Source organism: Austrofundulus limnaeus, unplaced genomic scaffold (assembly GCF_001266775.1).
Source record: "Austrofundulus limnaeus strain Quisiro unplaced genomic scaffold, Austrofundulus_limnaeus-1.0 Scaffold257, whole genome shotgun sequence".
NCBI classification, from domain to species: Eukaryota; Metazoa; Chordata; class Actinopteri; order Cyprinodontiformes; family Rivulidae; genus Austrofundulus; species Austrofundulus limnaeus.
In genome coordinates, this window is record NW_013952659.1 from 407,333 (window position 1) to 424,632 (window position 17,300).

The window sequence follows — 17,300 nt, forward strand, 5'->3', positions numbered from 1 at the left end:
CTGCAGGAGATTGTCTTGACCATGTCTACATGCCTAAATGCACTGAGTTGCCGCCATGTGATTGGCTGATTAGAAATTAAGTGTTAATGAGCAGTTGGACAGGTGTACCTGATAAAGTGGCCGGTGAGTGTAAGTATAATGGTGGCCTTCAAAGGGCCAGTTGTAATTGTTTCACTAAACACATAATGTTACATTTCATGTCTCATTTCCATGTCTGAGCACCGCTAATAAACAACTGAACTATACATGATATTTCTTACATAGGAACAGAGTTTTAACTCATCTTACTGAAAAGTACTATGTGTACGACTGACTGAATATGAAATAAATAATACAAAAATACTGTTAAATTTAAAAGTAAATTATGTTTGTTTGTTTGTTTGTTTGTTTGTTTGTTTGTTTGTTTGTTTGTTTGTTTGTTTGTTTGTTTGTTTGTTTTGGGGGGGGTATGGTTTTACTCACTGATGAGTTGTGATAAGTAGCTGCCATTTTGAAATTTTAACTCTCCCAGATTCGAAAAATAAAGGGTTTCAGTTTTGTAAAACTTGCAATGCAACATTTGGACTGATACCCATACATTTTCTCTTTAATTAACACCTTCATATGTGGAAAAGTCATTATCTGCCAGGCAGACAAAGACCCATACAACCTCCTGTAGAGAGGACAGTGAGAATGTTTTACATGTGAATTTACATGCATAAATGTGTGTCTCCTACAATAGCTTAGAAGTCTACACTCTCTAGTTTTAAACTGAAAATACTTCCTGGATTTGAAGCAAAACTTATTCAACCCCAAAATAAAAGTCCAGTGTTTTTGTTGTTTTAAACTTTTAGGTTTTGATTAATGGCTCCATTAGTTTCTTTGGACAAAAGTGATTTTGACAATAAAATACTGTAGATACAATTTATTACAAAATGTATTTAATCTGATGATGTGCTCTCTGTATTGTCCCATAAAAAACGCTGACACGAAGACATGAATCAGACATGACTGGGGGTCAAAATTACAGACCGACAGCCGGACGGATAGGTTTTTATGACAGCCACTCAGATGTCAGACAGACGGACGAACGGCTGGATGGGTGACATCATCCTGAAAGCAATCGTCGACACGATCGCATCACGTCACCTCAAACTGTGACAGCTGGACAGCGAAAGCGAGACTGAGAGGCAGACTCTGCAAATATAAAACCTGTCCTTGTACCAGTCACTGATACGCCAACCATGACACCTTTTTCAGTGAGAAACTTAACGTCACTTTATCCCTTCTGAGAGGCTTTCTCCTTCTCACTCAGGCTTCACTACGGCAAAATAAAGTTTTCTGACAGCCTTTCACCTGGTAATCAGAAGTATTCAGCTACAACTAATGAAACTGATGTGCAGTATGTTCACGAGGGAATAGGTTATATACAGTATAAATACAGTTAAATACAGTATTTAATCCTGCTCAAGACTGAGCTGATAAGACATCGGGCTTCATGCAAGAACCGTTTGTACACACAGACTTGTTCTTAAATTGTGCGTACGAGTGATTTAGGAGAATTTGTGGCATTCACCAATGTTTTCGTATTCTACGATTTTTTTCAGATACGAACAAAATTCATGAGTGGTCCAGACCTGTCGTATATTTTACGAGCAGCAGTCTGCTGTTATCCAGACGGGTTTTCTTCACTAATAACTTTTATATTTTGTTAGTTTGAAGATATTTTGAGTTGAAAATAAATCACACTCCATAATTATGTTGACAATAAGTTATTCTGCTTGAATTAGAGTTATAATTTTAAATBTAATAATTTAGACTAACAATATAAATTGTCCGTCCCTTTTTCTGCCGCTTATCCGGGATCAGGTCGCGGGGGCAGCAGTAGAGAGACCCCGCTCTCCCCAGCGACACTTTCCAGCTCGTCTCGGGGGACTCTGAGACGTTCCCAGGCCAGAGGGGGTACATAATCCCTCCAGTGAGTCCTGGGTTTTCTCCAAAGTGCCAGACTTATTTTGAAAACATTTTAAAATGCTTATTTCAGAACCGCAACTGAGACCACTTGCGACTGCGCGGGGAGGAGGGGGTGTTCGGTGCGCGACGGTGTGGCTTCTGAATAAATGAAAAAGATTTAACACAGTAGTTTAAACTTTTAGCAGCTCTTTTTATTCCACAGCTGACCTGCTAAAAATGACAGATTTTCTTTTCTGGATCTCTGACAGACGGACTTCAATCTCTGAACTCGTAAAGTTCTTATTTTTAGTTTTCGCTGCCATTTTCATGAATGGACACTTCCTGATATCTGAGGCAGGAAACACAGCCTTATATGGTGTTTTTGGGGTGGTAATTATGCTAATCTCCTCTTGTGTGCACGAGCAGCTGGATACGAACAGGTGAAATTTACGCAGCTCATTTACACACTTTTCCTGAAGATAGAAGAGTTTGTTGAATCTGACGTGACATGTTCGTACGAACCCTTTGTACGAACAAAAGTAAGAGAAATTTAGGATAAAAATACAAATGTTCTTGCATGAGGCTCAATGTTTTGTGTTAAAATGTGGAATACTGTGCAAAATACTACAAAACACACAATGCAATTAAATGCCTAGTATTCCTTGAAGGATTGCTAGGACTTGTGGACCAACCTGCTAATGTATTGACCACACAGCAGTCAGGTGTGGGCCAGATGGCGGGCCAGATGTGGTGTCAAGCTGACACTACTTCTGGCATGACAAGTGGTTTTTCAACTGGATGTGGACTAGGTCTGGCAATAATGGCACTGTTTTTAGGATGGCATGCCACAATAAACCTGGTTGTTGTTTGGTTAATGTGGCCCAAATATACCAATGCCACAACTAGCCCAGTTGTTGTTTGGATAACATGGTCCAAACTGGCCCAGATGTGGTTTAGTTCTGTGGTTCCCAAACTTTTCAGCTTTTGACCCACAAAATACCAGCAGTGGAGACCTGTACCCCCAGCTGTTGTTGATTGATAAACTTTGTTTTCATGTCAAATAAACAAGAGCACAGTAACAATATTTTTACGCACTTTTTGTCCATTATGAGTACACTTGCTTTACTTTTTTGTGACAACAAAGGCAAAAAATTGTTGTTAGTTGTCCTTTTTTAGAGTAATTAATCCAGAAAAATCTTTTCAGGACCCCATTTTGTGGTTTTGGGACCACACTGTGGATCCCGACCCTAACTTTGGGAACTACTGGTTTAGTTTATGTGGTGCTGGCCCATGCATGGACCACTTTGACAAAGCACAGCTGGGCTCACCAAAAGGCCATCAAGCTTTGTGATTTCTGGGCAGAGTGCATGATGTGGGCCAGAACTGGCCCAGACAAATTTTCCTATACGGGTGTCAACTTTAACTGTTAATGCTGAAAATTTAAGCAAATGTAATGCAAATTGCGTAGATAGAGTATTTGTTTTAAATGACTCTCAGCTACTACCACACAAAGTTTTAGCTAAATATCTGTACAATCATCTAATTTAGAGCCATTTTTTGTGTTTGATAAGGTCATTTTGCTGTGTGTCCTTATTTACTACTTTATGAAAACTTAACTAAAATGATGAGTTCATGAGATATTTTGCAAACACTGCTGACAGACACAGGCAACACACTACCGCCTACTGCTGCTACTAGTCTTTTACGTCTTTTTAATGACAAAAGGGCACTATCAGCTGCCTCCACTTATTTTTGTTATTGGCCACATGTGCTTCACCCCAGGTAAGATTAATTTTCTGCAGCTCTGATTTCATCATCCTTTGCCATATTGTTTTTGGCTTTCCCTGTTTCTTTTTACCAGCTTCTGTCCATCGCAATGCTACTTTAGGAATATGCTGACCTTCCATTTTCAGTACATGGCTCAGCCATTTATGACGATAATGTTTAATCTCCAGCCTCTAACTGTCTTACTTGATCTTCTGGCATAGATTTTAATTTATCATTCTCATGGGCCCAACGTGCCACATACAGTGTAGACACTTAGACACCTATTTTGAAAGACATACATTTTTCTCACATTGATCTGTATTACTCTCCAACACTCAGACCCATACAGCAAAACAGATTTAACGTTGCTGTTGTACAGACAAAGTCTGGCAGAAGCAACATGTTTTTCTCAATCATACTGAAATTAACTGGCTGGTTCCCTTGTCAGGACTTCTATTTAAGGCCTGATAAGTTTATATTATAGTAGACATGTCAGTTTAGCATCCAGACTCTTTTCAAAGCCACCCACATAGCAGACAGGTGTGGGCCAGGTCTGGTGTCAAGCTGGCACTGCTGGCTGACTGAAAGCATGGCAAGTGGTTTGTCAACTGTATGTGGGCCAGGTCTGGTAATGATGGCGCTGTTTACATGATGATGTGCCACAACTGACCCGACTGTGGTTTGGTTTATGTGCCCCAAATTGGTCATTGTCACCAAATTGGTCATTGTCACCAATGACCCAGTTAGGTTGTGGTTTTTGTGGCGCTAGCCCATGCATGGACCACCTCTGGCAAATTGCATCTGGGCCACCAAAAGGGTCATCATTCTTTGAGCTATCTGTGCCTAGTGTTAGAGTGTTTAGTGCATTGTGTGGGCCAGAACTGTGCCAGGCAAATTGTGCTATGTTGGCATGTTCTGATTTAGCAGAATGTGGTTTTGGTGTTGTCTTACTGAAATGTGCAAGATACAACCCCCACACCCCAAAAAAAGAAAGAAAAAAATACCTGGATTATGCCATTCTTTGCACCAAAATTTGTGTTTAGTCATCTATTTCCCTAGGAACAATTCTCACACATACCATAACTAACATTTTCAATAATTTATTGTTGTGTTGTCAGAAACTAAAGTCTGCCTTTTAATGTTAAATGTCCTTTACATGTCCACATTTAAAGCTTGACCATCTGCAACAGCAATAAGAGTGTTTAAAGCTGTGGTCTATTTATAATAAACCATTAACCACAGGTGTTAAAAAGCCTTTTTAATTGCCTTTGGTGTTGCAATGAAGCAAGAGACACTCAAGTGACCACCTGAAAGAATAGCAAAAATGCAGGTGCTGTGTTTGTGTTTTATAACATTTTTTACCTTAAGACCCATTTTTCATAAAATATACAAACTTATGAGGACCCACTGCTTATTTAGGACTAAGGTGTGAATTCATGGACTGTTAGGGTTAAGTATGTGGTGATGGGCAGGGGTCAGGGTTAGGCTTTAGAAATCAACGACAATTTGAATGGCAGTCAATGTAAAGGCCCTGTGAAGATAGAAAGACGTGATGCGTGTGTGTGAGTGTGTGTGTGTGTGTGTGTGTGTGTGTGTGTGTGTGTGTGAGTGCGACAGTGTATGAGCAACACCTCTGGCACAAGAAAGGAAAGCACCTGCCACACCAGAGAATGCTGAGCACACACAGGTGTGGGTTTGTGTGTTAGAGACACTCACCGTGGCAAAACCCTGAAGAATATGTGTGTATTTATATATATTTTATAGCTCAAGTCAGCATGGGTTATGGGTTTTAGTGAATATTGGATCAAGGGGTGGTAGGTTTGACGCACAAAGACCGACACGTTCCTGTCAGCTGCCAGACTGGGAAGCAAGTTGTTAGCCATTTGTGTAAGCAAAGCCTCTGTGAGTCAACTGATCTAATTTGAGCCCTGCTTTGGCTATTTATTGACACCAGAGGAAAGCTATTTGCTCTGTACAAATACAGAGCTGGTTATGTCATTCATAATTATCGTCATTAGATATAATACCTGACTAGAGAGCCCATATTCACATCTTTAAACTGTCTTACTTAGAAGTATTTTAGAAGCCATGTTAACAAATAAAATCATTCTAATGGCATGATAGAAAAATGTGGTATTACTGTGGTTTGAAACTCGGTTCCAGTGCAAACTGTCCAAGTGTCCAAGTTTTAAACAAAGATCTTTGTGTGATCTGTCATGTGCTGCGGATCAGTCTCAGCTACCACCACATTACATTTTAGCACAATATTGATAAAATTGCATATGGTATAGCCATTTTTGTGTTTGTAATCATTAATAAATATTTAACCAGTGATGACTTTGCGAGAGTTTCAATAAAACTTCATCAAATGTTTCACGAGATATTTTGCTAACAGACAGGCAATTAGATGATCTCCAGTCTTTGATGGCTGTGTGTGCTAATATCGTAGCTAAAAGTGCTAGAAGTGGTCATTAGCCACGGAAACAATTTTAGCTTTTAGCAGAACTTGTGTTATATCTCATATCCTGATCAACAGTGGTGGGTAGCACTAATCTAAATATTAGTTGCACTAACCTTAAAGCACTAACTCGAATATTTAGGTCCCCTAATTCTAAAACACTTACACACTGAAAAATTTAGCAAAAGCTAAGCAGTAATATAATCCACAGTGGTGGGCAGCGTTAATTCAAAAGTTAGTTCCACAAATCATAAAGCGCTAGTTAGTTATTTTCTTTAGTTCTGTTAGTTCTTAAGCACACACGTCATTAACATTTTAGCAGAAGCTTCTGCAAAACTTGGTTTGGTTTACCATTAAAATTTCTAGTATAACTTGAGCCATTCTTGCACAATACTGCCAACTAGTGGCAGAACAAATTAATTTCAACCCATACTACATTTCTTTGTGGTTTGAGGAAGTGATTTATAGAAGGAGACATTTGACTCATGGTGTTAAAATAAAAAGTTATTTTGGATTGCAAGTTCTGCTGCTTGTTGGTAGGGCTTCGGTAAGAAAGCATGCAATATATTAGTAATTTTAAACTGTTTATTGGAGAACTGAAGCAATGCATTCTGGGTAAAGAATGAAGTAAAGGAAACCGTCTTCAAATTAAGACCCGAGTTAGTGCTTCTAAATTTAGCCCATAAATTTAGCAAGTGCTAATCCACTAATGAGTTTAAAACATAGCAAAAGCCCTAAAGCACTAATCAAGAAATTAGTTCCCCTGTTAGTGCTTCAGTGCTTTAGGGCAGGGGTTCTTAACCTTTTTGACCTCTGGGCCCAATTTGTTGAACATAAAGTGACATGAGACATTACCAACGTATGGATCAAAATGATAATTATTCTAAATCTTGGTTTAATTTTTATTGTATTTACATCATAACTAAACTATCATAACTAATATTAATTAAATACACTTACAGTTTAAAAGTAAAACTCCTGTCAAATAATCACAAGACACGATTATGTCAAACATTTTTGTATTGTAACCTGCCCATAACAATTATTTGAACAAATACAAAGGTCAGTCAACAGACCACTCAGGCTTATCAGCACAAAAATGTATATTTTTTAACAAAAACAATAACAAAAATTCAAAATATAAAATTGTGGGCATAAAATAACAAAATTGTTTAATGTTTCAAATAAAAAACCTGTAAAAATAAATTTGATAAAGTACAAATGAAAATATAGCCTTTTTAAACTTTTGCAACCAGAAGCTGCTCTTCATATTAGTGACAAACAATAACAGTAACAACAGCTTTTTGACAAGTTTAAAATATCTTTAAAATACATTCAAATTGTTTAAAAATAAAATACAAAAATTAATTTAAAGTGCAATATAAAATATAGCTGTATTGCAACTGTATTTGATAATGTTTTGATGTTTTAAAATATTGCATGGTAAAAGCAGAAGCTGCACTTCATATTAGTGACAAACTTTGGTGTTTTTTGATGAGTTTCTTAATTTTTGCTTCTACTTTTAATTTAAAATAGGTTTCAATTCTTGGCAGGTTTCTAAGGTTCTTCTTCTACATATTAAAAAGTTGTTAAACATCTGAGTGGCACATTACTGCTACTAGTGGTGAGAAAGTGTGTTGCACCTTATTCAAAATCAATGTGGTCCCGCGGCCCTCTGCGGCCCAAAGTTAAAAACTTGTTCTTTTGAGGCCCTCAAGGTGGCGCTTGTGGCCCATAGGTTAAGAATCTCTGCTTTAGGGAAACTGTGCCCACCACTGCTTATCAATATCTTTATGTCAGACCTGGCCTTTCATCACATTCAGAGGCAAAGAGAGAGTCACTGTAGCACAATGTGAAGAAGGCATCAATCTGAAACTGATCAGAAATTTCTAATTACCTCATCACTTTTACCCACACACTCCTCTTTCTTCTGAACCATGAGCCACAAAGCGATTGTTACACCCTGCTGTGAAAAGTAGACGTGTGCAGAAAACCTTCTGAGAATCTCATATAGCATGTGTACAAACTGAAAAAAGGTTGAAAGAGCTAAATTTGAGACAGCAGGGTGAAAATGTGGCGACAGTCATAAGCATAACTTTTATACATTGTTGGACTCAGAGGAACTGCAAGTTAGCTTGCTCTCGTTTAGCTTACAGTTCAGCTTTTGTCTTCTCAGTTATTCAGTATCCAGATGACAGTACTTGGACTACTATATGTCTGCTTGATTGGAAGTTAGCCACGCTTGGCTGCAAACTGTGTGCAAAATAACATGACCCTGTAGACCTACACAATTTTAACCTTTGCGGTTCACACTAAGAAAAGGTCTCAAAATATACTCTTCCAGTTGGTTGACCAGAATGCTTTAAGGACATTTTAACCAGGTTTCTACAGAGCCCATCTGGTGACACTGGATTTTATAAAACCAATGCATGGACATGACATAACTAGTGGCCATGAGATAGTTATTGTGTGGCCACAAGATATCTACTGTTGTCATTTCCATACAGACTGTTGATTGTGAACAGTTTGAATTACTTTCATTATATTTTAAAGGGCACCTATTACGCAAAACTCACTTTTTTCATGTTTTTAAACTTATTGTTGGGTCTCTACTGCTTAGAGAAGCAGTCCAAACACCAAAAAAAAAAAAAAAAATGCACCCAGTCGTTTTGTAGCTGTAATTATAAGTATTTTTAGGTATCTGGAAACATGGTATTTCTCAAAGCACGTTATTCTGACGTCACAATAACAGTCACCTAGCAACCGAAACCAGAGTCCTGCTCCTCACGAGGTAACCCGAGGTGAAGCTCCGCCCACTTCTTCAAAAGACGTTAGTTGTTCTGTTTTTACAGCAGCCACGGAGAACAGAGATGCCTGTATTAATTTTATTTTTATCTTTGATGACAATGTTCCAACAATACTGCCAAAGTAAGTTGTAGTTTGTGAAAATAATTTCACTTTGGAAACTGCTCCCATGTCGGGGGGCGGAGCTAACCTAAACAAACGGATGGGAGGGGGGGTTTCCATAGCAACTTCTGCATACAGCACGTTCTGGAGAGAGCTGAAGAACAGGAAAAACTGAAAAGGTGAAATTTCATTATTTGAGATTCTTTTTGTGAACTAAATCAAATGAACACGTTTTGTATAGTCCACAGATGGATCCTAACCTGTGCTAGGACCCCCATAATAGGCCCACTTTAATATAATGTAAACATATATTTAATTTTATTTATATAGGGCGGCATTGGCTCAGTTGGTAGAGTTGATGCCTCTCAGCAAGAAGGTCGCCAGACCAGGGACCTTTCTGAATGGAGTTTGCATGTTCTGTCTGTGCACACATGCGTTTTCTCTCCGGCTTCCTCCCACAGACCAAAAGGTTAGGTTAACTGGTAACTCTGAATCAGTGGTTCCCAAACTTTTTATCTTATGACCCAAAAAATATTCATGGCAAAAACTTGTGACCCCAAATATTACTGGTCTGAGTACATGAACTTTGTTAATAACCCTAAAAACACAGGTTTTTTGACAACCTAAACAGCTTGTACACAAATATAAATACTTATTTATACTTTTTGTGTGTTTTTGTAATAGTTATAGGGAAAATATTACATTAGCAATTATTTTATTACCCTTTAAATTGATTTCTGGAGATTATCCAAGGTGCTTCATGACCCATAATTGGGTCCCAAYCCCAACTTTGGGAACCAAAGTGCAGTGGTTCCCAAACTTTTCAGCTTTTGACCCATAAAATAACAGTAGAGACCTGTGCCCCCAGATATGTTTGGATGATAAACATTTGTATCAGGTCAACAAAACATGGGCATAGTAACAATATTTTTATATTACATTCATCCATTTTAAATACACTAACCTCACTCCTTTGTAACAACTAAGACAAAAATGTAATTAATTCAGAAAATCTTTTCAGGACCCCACCTTGATGTTTCGGGACCCCACTTTGGGTCCCGACCCCAACTTTGGGAAACACTGCTCTAAATTGTCCGTAGGTGGGAGTGAGAGCATGAATGGCTGTTTGTCTCATTACAGTGATGGGCTTGTGACCTGTGTAACCTGCCCCTCACACAGTGACTGCTAGATATGGGCACCAGTGATCCCTCTGACCCTGAAGAAGTCGGTATAGACGGATGGATTTTAATACAGGAATGAACAACAGACCTAAGTCACTTGCGGTTGGCCATGAAGCGATTCACAAATGCTGCAGATATAAAACACGGAGTTGTCTTGGTCTAAAAAGGTTTATTTATTTGAAGTTCGGCACTCAAACCAGGCTCCTCTCTCACCATGTGCCTTTGCTGCAGTAGGTGTCGGAGTTGTCACGTTCAGAATCTCGGTAAAAAATCTGCTTCCTGGTGACTCTTAAGGCTTTCAGTCTCATCTCATAAACAATATGCTTCTATGACAAATAAACCCCTTAGATTGAACTACGGATTAAACCTAAACCAATAAAATAATATTAATAATAATAATAATAGATCTGGGGTATCTTTGAACATTTAAAAACAAAAACAGCATATACATATGATCTGACTCCAAAATTGTCTGGATCTCTCACAAAGAGACATTGCTCAAAATAATCATGTGGCCGCACATGAAATAACCTGCAGCCATGAGTTCTTTTCTTTTTCCTTTCTTTTTTATCCAGTGTCATCAGTTGTTTTAGCAATAAATAAACATTTTATTCTGACAATAAAACGATAATTAAAGGTTAAGCATTTCTTGAAGAATTGCACATATTTCATTGCATTTAATGCCAAAAGTTTAGACTTAAGTTGAGAAATGAGTTTTATCCATTTTGGTCAAACCTTGAAAATAGCGTTATGAACAACCTTATTTGGTATCTTGCATACAGTATAAGTTAGTTATCAACGTGTATCTAATGTGTGTAAGTTTTATCAAGTTTTGTTAAATCAATAATCGCTCTGACCAGTCTTATATAAAGTATCTCAAAGTGATACTTGTGAAAGTACGTGTCTTACCAAAAGATTACTTTGGCCAAAGTTAAAGTCTCCTTTAAGAATATTACTTGAGTAAAAGTTTTAAACTATCTGACATTTATCAAAAGTACATGTCTGATATAAAATGTACTGAAGCTGATGAAGGTTCTCAGTCATCTGGGTCATGATCAATGCAAAATACAGTTTTCAGCTTCAGAATAGATGTCCAGTTGTCAGGGTTGCTGTGGTTTTTTAATGTTTTTGGTTCCTTATTTTAGAATTATTTGTTCCTTTTTTTGGTTGTTGGGTCATTTTTTATGTTTAGCTCTTCCTTGTGTAATTTCTCAGTCTGCTCAGTAGTTTTCCAGTCTATCAGCCACTCTCACCTGTTGCCACCCTAATTAGCCAGCTGCTTTTCATGTTCTGATCAGCCCATTCCAGTTTATTCTGTCTGTCACTATCAGTTCTGTATTGTTGTAGCTCATGCTAGATGTCCGGCTCTCCCCGTGTTTCCCTGTGTTCTTCAGCTCTTTATGTTTTGTAAGTTTTATCACCATGTTGGCTTTTTGTTTTGTGGTATGATTAATAAGTTTTGTTTTACCTAAGTTCCTTGTGTCTGCACTTGGGTCCGAATTTCCTCCAAGCCTGATTCCAGTTTTTTTTTACTTTATTTTTGATTGAAAATGTACTTAATTATTAAGAGTAAAAGTATCGAGCAAAAGTGAGTGGTTAGAATAACCAAAATGACACTGACTGACTTTTTTTCTGTAATGTTATATTAGGATGTTAATATTGAAAATGTTGGGATGCAGTAGACTTCCTGTTTCAGCCACATACAGTATACGTATCTCTGCCTTCTTCATTCAGAGCTACATACATCTGATATGTCCTGCTGGAGTGTGGCATGATTTGTGTCATGTATAGGTGTGATGGATCGAGAAAAATCAACAATAGGGTGTCAGAATTATATATATTTATACCTCTCATCCAACCACAATTAAATTTACTTAATCTAGGAAGCACCATATATTTGGATAGTTTGTTTTTGAACAATGACGAGTGGGAATGAAAAGAAGAAGAAAAAGAAACGAGTAACAAGGCTATTTTTAAAATGTAAGGAGATGTTACTCCAGTAAAGAATAGATAGCAAAAATATCTACTCAAATAAAGTAATGAAGTACTTTTAACTTGTTACTTGTCTGACTTTGTCTTTGACATCAAGCATTACTTACACGGTAAAATCTTGTTACTCAAAATGTTGCTTTTTGCATTTTCAGTACGTTTTCCTCTCGTTCTCAGCTATGACATATCAAACAGCAATGTGTGGTTTCTTGATTTGACCAACAATTGGAAATGATGCCACACTAGCACCATTAAGTCATTTCTGCCTTTTAGAATTGAAAGATCATTTCAGGAACAAGAACACCATATCTTCTTTCAAAGGTCAAAAGGAGCCAAAGAAAAAGTTGAAAGGACATAAAGTATCAACATTTACACAAAACCTTAATCTGAGGTCATATAAATCTTAAAAACAGAAAGGAAATAAGTTATTGAGGTTGAAAATAGTTTAATTCAGCAAACTTATGATGCAGAAAGTGGAGGGAACCCCCCCAGTGACTCCCCCCACCCTGGCTGAATTCAGCTGCTGGGAACAGAATAAAATCATCCAAGAATGCCAGCTCACCCCTCTCGACAGCCTCGATGGTTGAGCCCCACCTCACTCCAGCAGAGTACATGTTGGGTGATGGGAGGGCATAAATCAGAGGGGACAGGGAGAGTCCATGAAGAAGCTCAGAGAAATAAAGAACGGTTTATTAGAAGCAACTGGAGGACTGAAAATACATTAATTAACATTTCAAGAGTTGTCTGGTGTCAGTGGCAGAATTTATCTCGGTACAGGTAAGAGAGATGTTTCTGGTGAGTTTTATATGATAATTATGATTACAATGAGAGTGGCTTATAATTAGGACATAAGATTCTAAACTAAATCTAATATTGTATACAAATGTAACTCTAAACCTGAATTTATACTTTCATAATGTGTCAACATTTGAAGTGACCGCAGGAACAAACTGTGTTTACAGCTTCCTCGCCTGCCCTCTCACTGTTGCTGCTGGGCCCAGTAGTTGTTGTTGACATGGGTTTTGAAATAGCTGCAGTCCGAGTGATCCACCATCTGTCCCAAGGGTTTGCTCTATTTGGAACAGGCCACATTACGAGCCAGCCTCGGGCATGTATATGTTGTGTATCACTTTGCAGAAGTATCCTACTTAAGGGAGGCCCAGCAGCTTTTTTATTGTTATCTCAGAGGCCGTACATGTGTCAGTCATGCCATCATTTTGGGTTGACTTTTGTAATTTAGTGACCAGAAACCACTTTGAAGAAAACAGCTTGTTCTGTCCCAGTTCAATCTAGAGTGTTCAAACTGTGACGCAACCTAGCCCCTACGGACCCTTGCTGACGCAACGTGACATGTGCTTTAGAACTACAAACTGGATATTAATAGATCCAGATAGTTTGTGTTTCTGGCGGGTGGGCTGCATGCTGAGCCTTGGATTGCAAGAGCTGGGTGCAGTGGCATATGATTGAATGAACCTTTCCCATGTAAATATGACCTGTTTGGAGCTACAATATTTTGACCAAACCAACTCTTGCATAATAAATGAGGGATTAAAAGAGCCTCACGTGTTTTTGAAGTAATTTAATTTCTATTTGTCTCTTTATGACTCTTTCAGATGTTGCTCACACTCAAGGTCCGCTTGATGGAAGTCTTTATGCTCGAGTCTGCAAGAAAGACTCCTTGGAGGGAGTTGTTACCATCAATGGCCTCCCAGCTCGTGAAAACCCCCTGAAGAATCCAGAGAATTCATTACAGCAGAGCAACCATCCACTTCAAACAAGTGAGCAGACACTTCCTGTGACAGGCCACACCTCTCTCCCAGCTGTAGACCATACTCTGTCCGTGAGCAGTGACTCAGGCAACTCAACTGCATCCATCAAGACTGATCGTACCGATGAGCACAGCCAGTCCTTGCAGATTGCCGCAAGTCAAAACAACCCAACAGCTCACCCACCGCTAAGCCCACAAGAAAAAAGAGAGCTCGACCAACTTCTGAGTGGCCTAGAGGCACCAACTCAGCGGCAGGCCTATTTGTCCACATCTACCAGTCCAGGAGGAGGTGTGAGACACCTGGTCCCAGCACAGGTGCACGTCAACGGTGGCCACACTAGGCTTCTTGCGGTACCTTCAACAGAGGAACGGGAAACGGATATTCTTGACGAAGAGCTGCCTAATAGCCAAGAGGGCAACAGTGTGGACAGCCTGGGTACCCTCTCATCCTTAGAGGGTCAGGCAACACCAGGTAGCCTCTACTACCAATCGCAAACGCCTGTCAGTGTCCAGAACGACGGCCCGTATCTTGAGAGGAACGTTCTTGGGGAAAAGCTGAACGAAATGCCTGTGCATGGAGTACGCACACCTACAGCATTACAAGAGAGGGCTGTAGACTCACCATCGCCCCAGGGGGGATACAGCAACTACCAAAATGGAGGAGGGATGTACCGCTCACAGTCCTTTGGGAACCAGCCAGCCAGTAGCCCTGAAAACAACTCTAAGCTGATGCCCAGGGCCCCTGAGAGGAGTACCAGCAGTCGAGAGGCTGTTCAAAGAGGTCTCAACCACTGGCACCAGCATAGTCTTCCAGATGATCCTTTTGGGCCTCCTCTTCAGTCAACCCACAGCCTGCCCCACTTCCCAACCCCAGCCTCACAACAAGACATCGAGCAGTCCATCGAGGCACTAAACATGCTAATGCTCGATCTAGACCCAATCAACTCGCACATGTCTAAGTCCCACAGTGCGCCATCTGGGGATACAAGCATCAGTTCATCCCAGATAGCATTCTCTCAGACCCTGGCCAGGCCTTCCTACCAAGGGGACTCTGCTATCCATGGCTACCACAACTCTGGGTCAGTAAATAACACCCATTATCCTCCCCAGCGATCAGTAGGGAGGGTGCCAACAATGCCAAACCAGAGTCCAGTTATGGATTCTTCAGTGCAGTCTTCTCAGAGGTCCAACAGTGGCTACCAACACCAGAGCACTACCCCGACACACACTCCTGAACCCTACCTCCACACACACCAATCACCCCACCACTACACCACTGATTCTTCTTCTAACCTCAACCAACAGAAGCCAATAAACTCATATGCAGGAGTTTCACACTCCCCGGACCTGCAGGGTCCGTCTCCGTATCCAGGCTACAGCACCTCTTCTTCTCCACTTCCTGCTCTTACCCCGCAGCCTAAGGACATGTCTCCTTCACCTTTGCCCAGAGAGCAAGATGCAGAGGAGGAGACACTAAACTTGGAAGGCCTAGTTGCACATCGTATTGCTGGTAAGGTGTCCTCATATTTTTCCTTTTTTTTCAGTTTATGATGGTGTATGAAAAATAAGAATAAATAAAGGTAGAACCTAACAGCACACTTGGATCATAGGCTTTAAACGATACAGAGGGAACTAAAATGGATCTAAAATGCTGACAGAGGCTAACAGAAGACTTTGTAGCAGAACGTGAGCAGTGCAGCTTTCAGCAGTTAGTGTTACAGACTCAACATGGGGGGAGGGTGGGGTCTGTATTGGTGGAATGACCTCATAAAATTAGCTGTGCAGCTCAAACGAAGCAGTGCTGGTTAAAAAAATGGGAAAGGGAATAATAATAGCCAAGTAGCTTCCCTGCATTATCTGCATTCAGAATGTACCTTCACTGTAGAAGCTCTTTGCTGCCGCCCAGTGGATCAAAAGTGTAATAACCATTTAAAAACATTCCCTCTGGTCAAGTTGATAACAGAGCTGTGAGTTTAGTGTTTTTAAAAAGTTTTGAACAATCCCATTTTATCATTAACTCACTTGCGAGTGATTCCCACTGTTCATTGCTGTTCTGATTTTCACCCTTTTTTTTTCCTTTTGTGTTTAATCCATCTTCGTTCCCATCATTGCTTTCGTCTCTGCGCCTCTGTCACCCTCTCCTTTTCGCTCCTGAACCCCTTCCCCCTGGAACAGAGTACAACGCTCGTATTCGGGGCATCAGTGAAAGCATGACACCTCAACAATCTGACCGCCACCGCTCCTATTCCTTCTCTGGTTTGTTCACTTTCCCTCACCTTTATTTTCCTCGTTTATTTTTATTGATCTTTCTGTTCTTGCACCAGGTAAGTTTTTTTCTCTCTGCCTCCCAACCATTTCACTTTAATTTGAGATCTTTTATGGTGGCTTTCTCCATGACTTTTAATCATTTCCTCTCTCAGGTCTGCTTGTGTTTCCCCACTGCTTTTAATTTATCCTGTTACGTCCTGCTGTTTTATCAAACTGTTTTTTTGCATGTGCAGTCCCGCCCGGTAAAGATGTAACATGGCTTTTCAGGAGTTCGTACAAGAGGGATGACTCCAGAGGTGACGCAGGAGACAGGTAGACGTCGGACCACAAGCGAGGGGCAGTATCAAAGCAGCCATGATAGCATGTCGACGGGGCATTCGCCAGACTTTGCCAACAATCTGTCCCTTAACCCAGGAGGAAGACCCAGAGAGGTACGTTCAAAAGGTTTTCGGTAATTTGACTTTCCTGTTTCTTGTTTTAATTTATTTTATTTTGTCACAATATCCACAAAGAAAAATGTCACAATTTTTTGTCCTGATGCATCTCAGTAATTCAGGTAAAAAAATCAAAAAGAAAAAAAAATTGTGTAGGTCTTCTGGACAGGTTCTTCTCTAATGAAACGTTTCGTCTCTTCTCCAAGAGACTTCTTCAGTCTGAGAGTTTCAGGCAAAATTAAGGCTTTTGTGATGTGGCTGATACTCACATCACATGGCTATCGTTGACACCTAATTAACACTTATTGTTAACAGGGGTGAAGTGATACTGGCAATAGTGGCGCTGTAGGAGGAGGACAGCTGAAAACGGAGGCCTCCACCTCTGTTTAATGATGGACGGTCTTTCTTCACAAAAATGGCTTCTTTTACTCCTCTCTCAAACCAACGTTCCTCTCTATCAAGAAGGATGTTCTCATTCTTGATAGAGAGGAACGTTGGTTTGAGAGAGGAGTAAAAGAAGCCATTTTTGTGAAGAAAGACCGTCCATCATTAAACAGAGGTGGAGGCCTCCGTTTTCAACTGTCCTCTTCCTACAG

At 39.8% G+C, this 17,300-nt stretch overlaps 1 protein-coding gene across 7 annotated transcripts in view; it reads left to right on the top strand.

Annotated features, from left to right (window-relative positions):
* The window catches only part of LOC106526078 (tensin), a 201,182-nt gene that overhangs the window by 160,883 nt on the left and 22,999 nt on the right, over positions 1–17,300 (top strand). For 6 of the 7 annotated variants that reach the window (XM_014020556.1, XM_014020554.1, XM_014020552.1 and 3 more), the window contains 3 exons: positions 13,848–15,512; positions 16,178–16,258; positions 16,538–16,701. In XM_014020556.1, coding sequence (XP_013876010.1) covers positions 13,848–15,512; positions 16,178–16,258; positions 16,538–16,701 — 1,910 coding nt within the window. The remainder of the gene's footprint in view (positions 1–13,847; positions 15,513–16,177; positions 16,259–16,537; positions 16,702–17,300) is intronic. The other variant, XM_014020555.1, reaches the window with a different exon arrangement.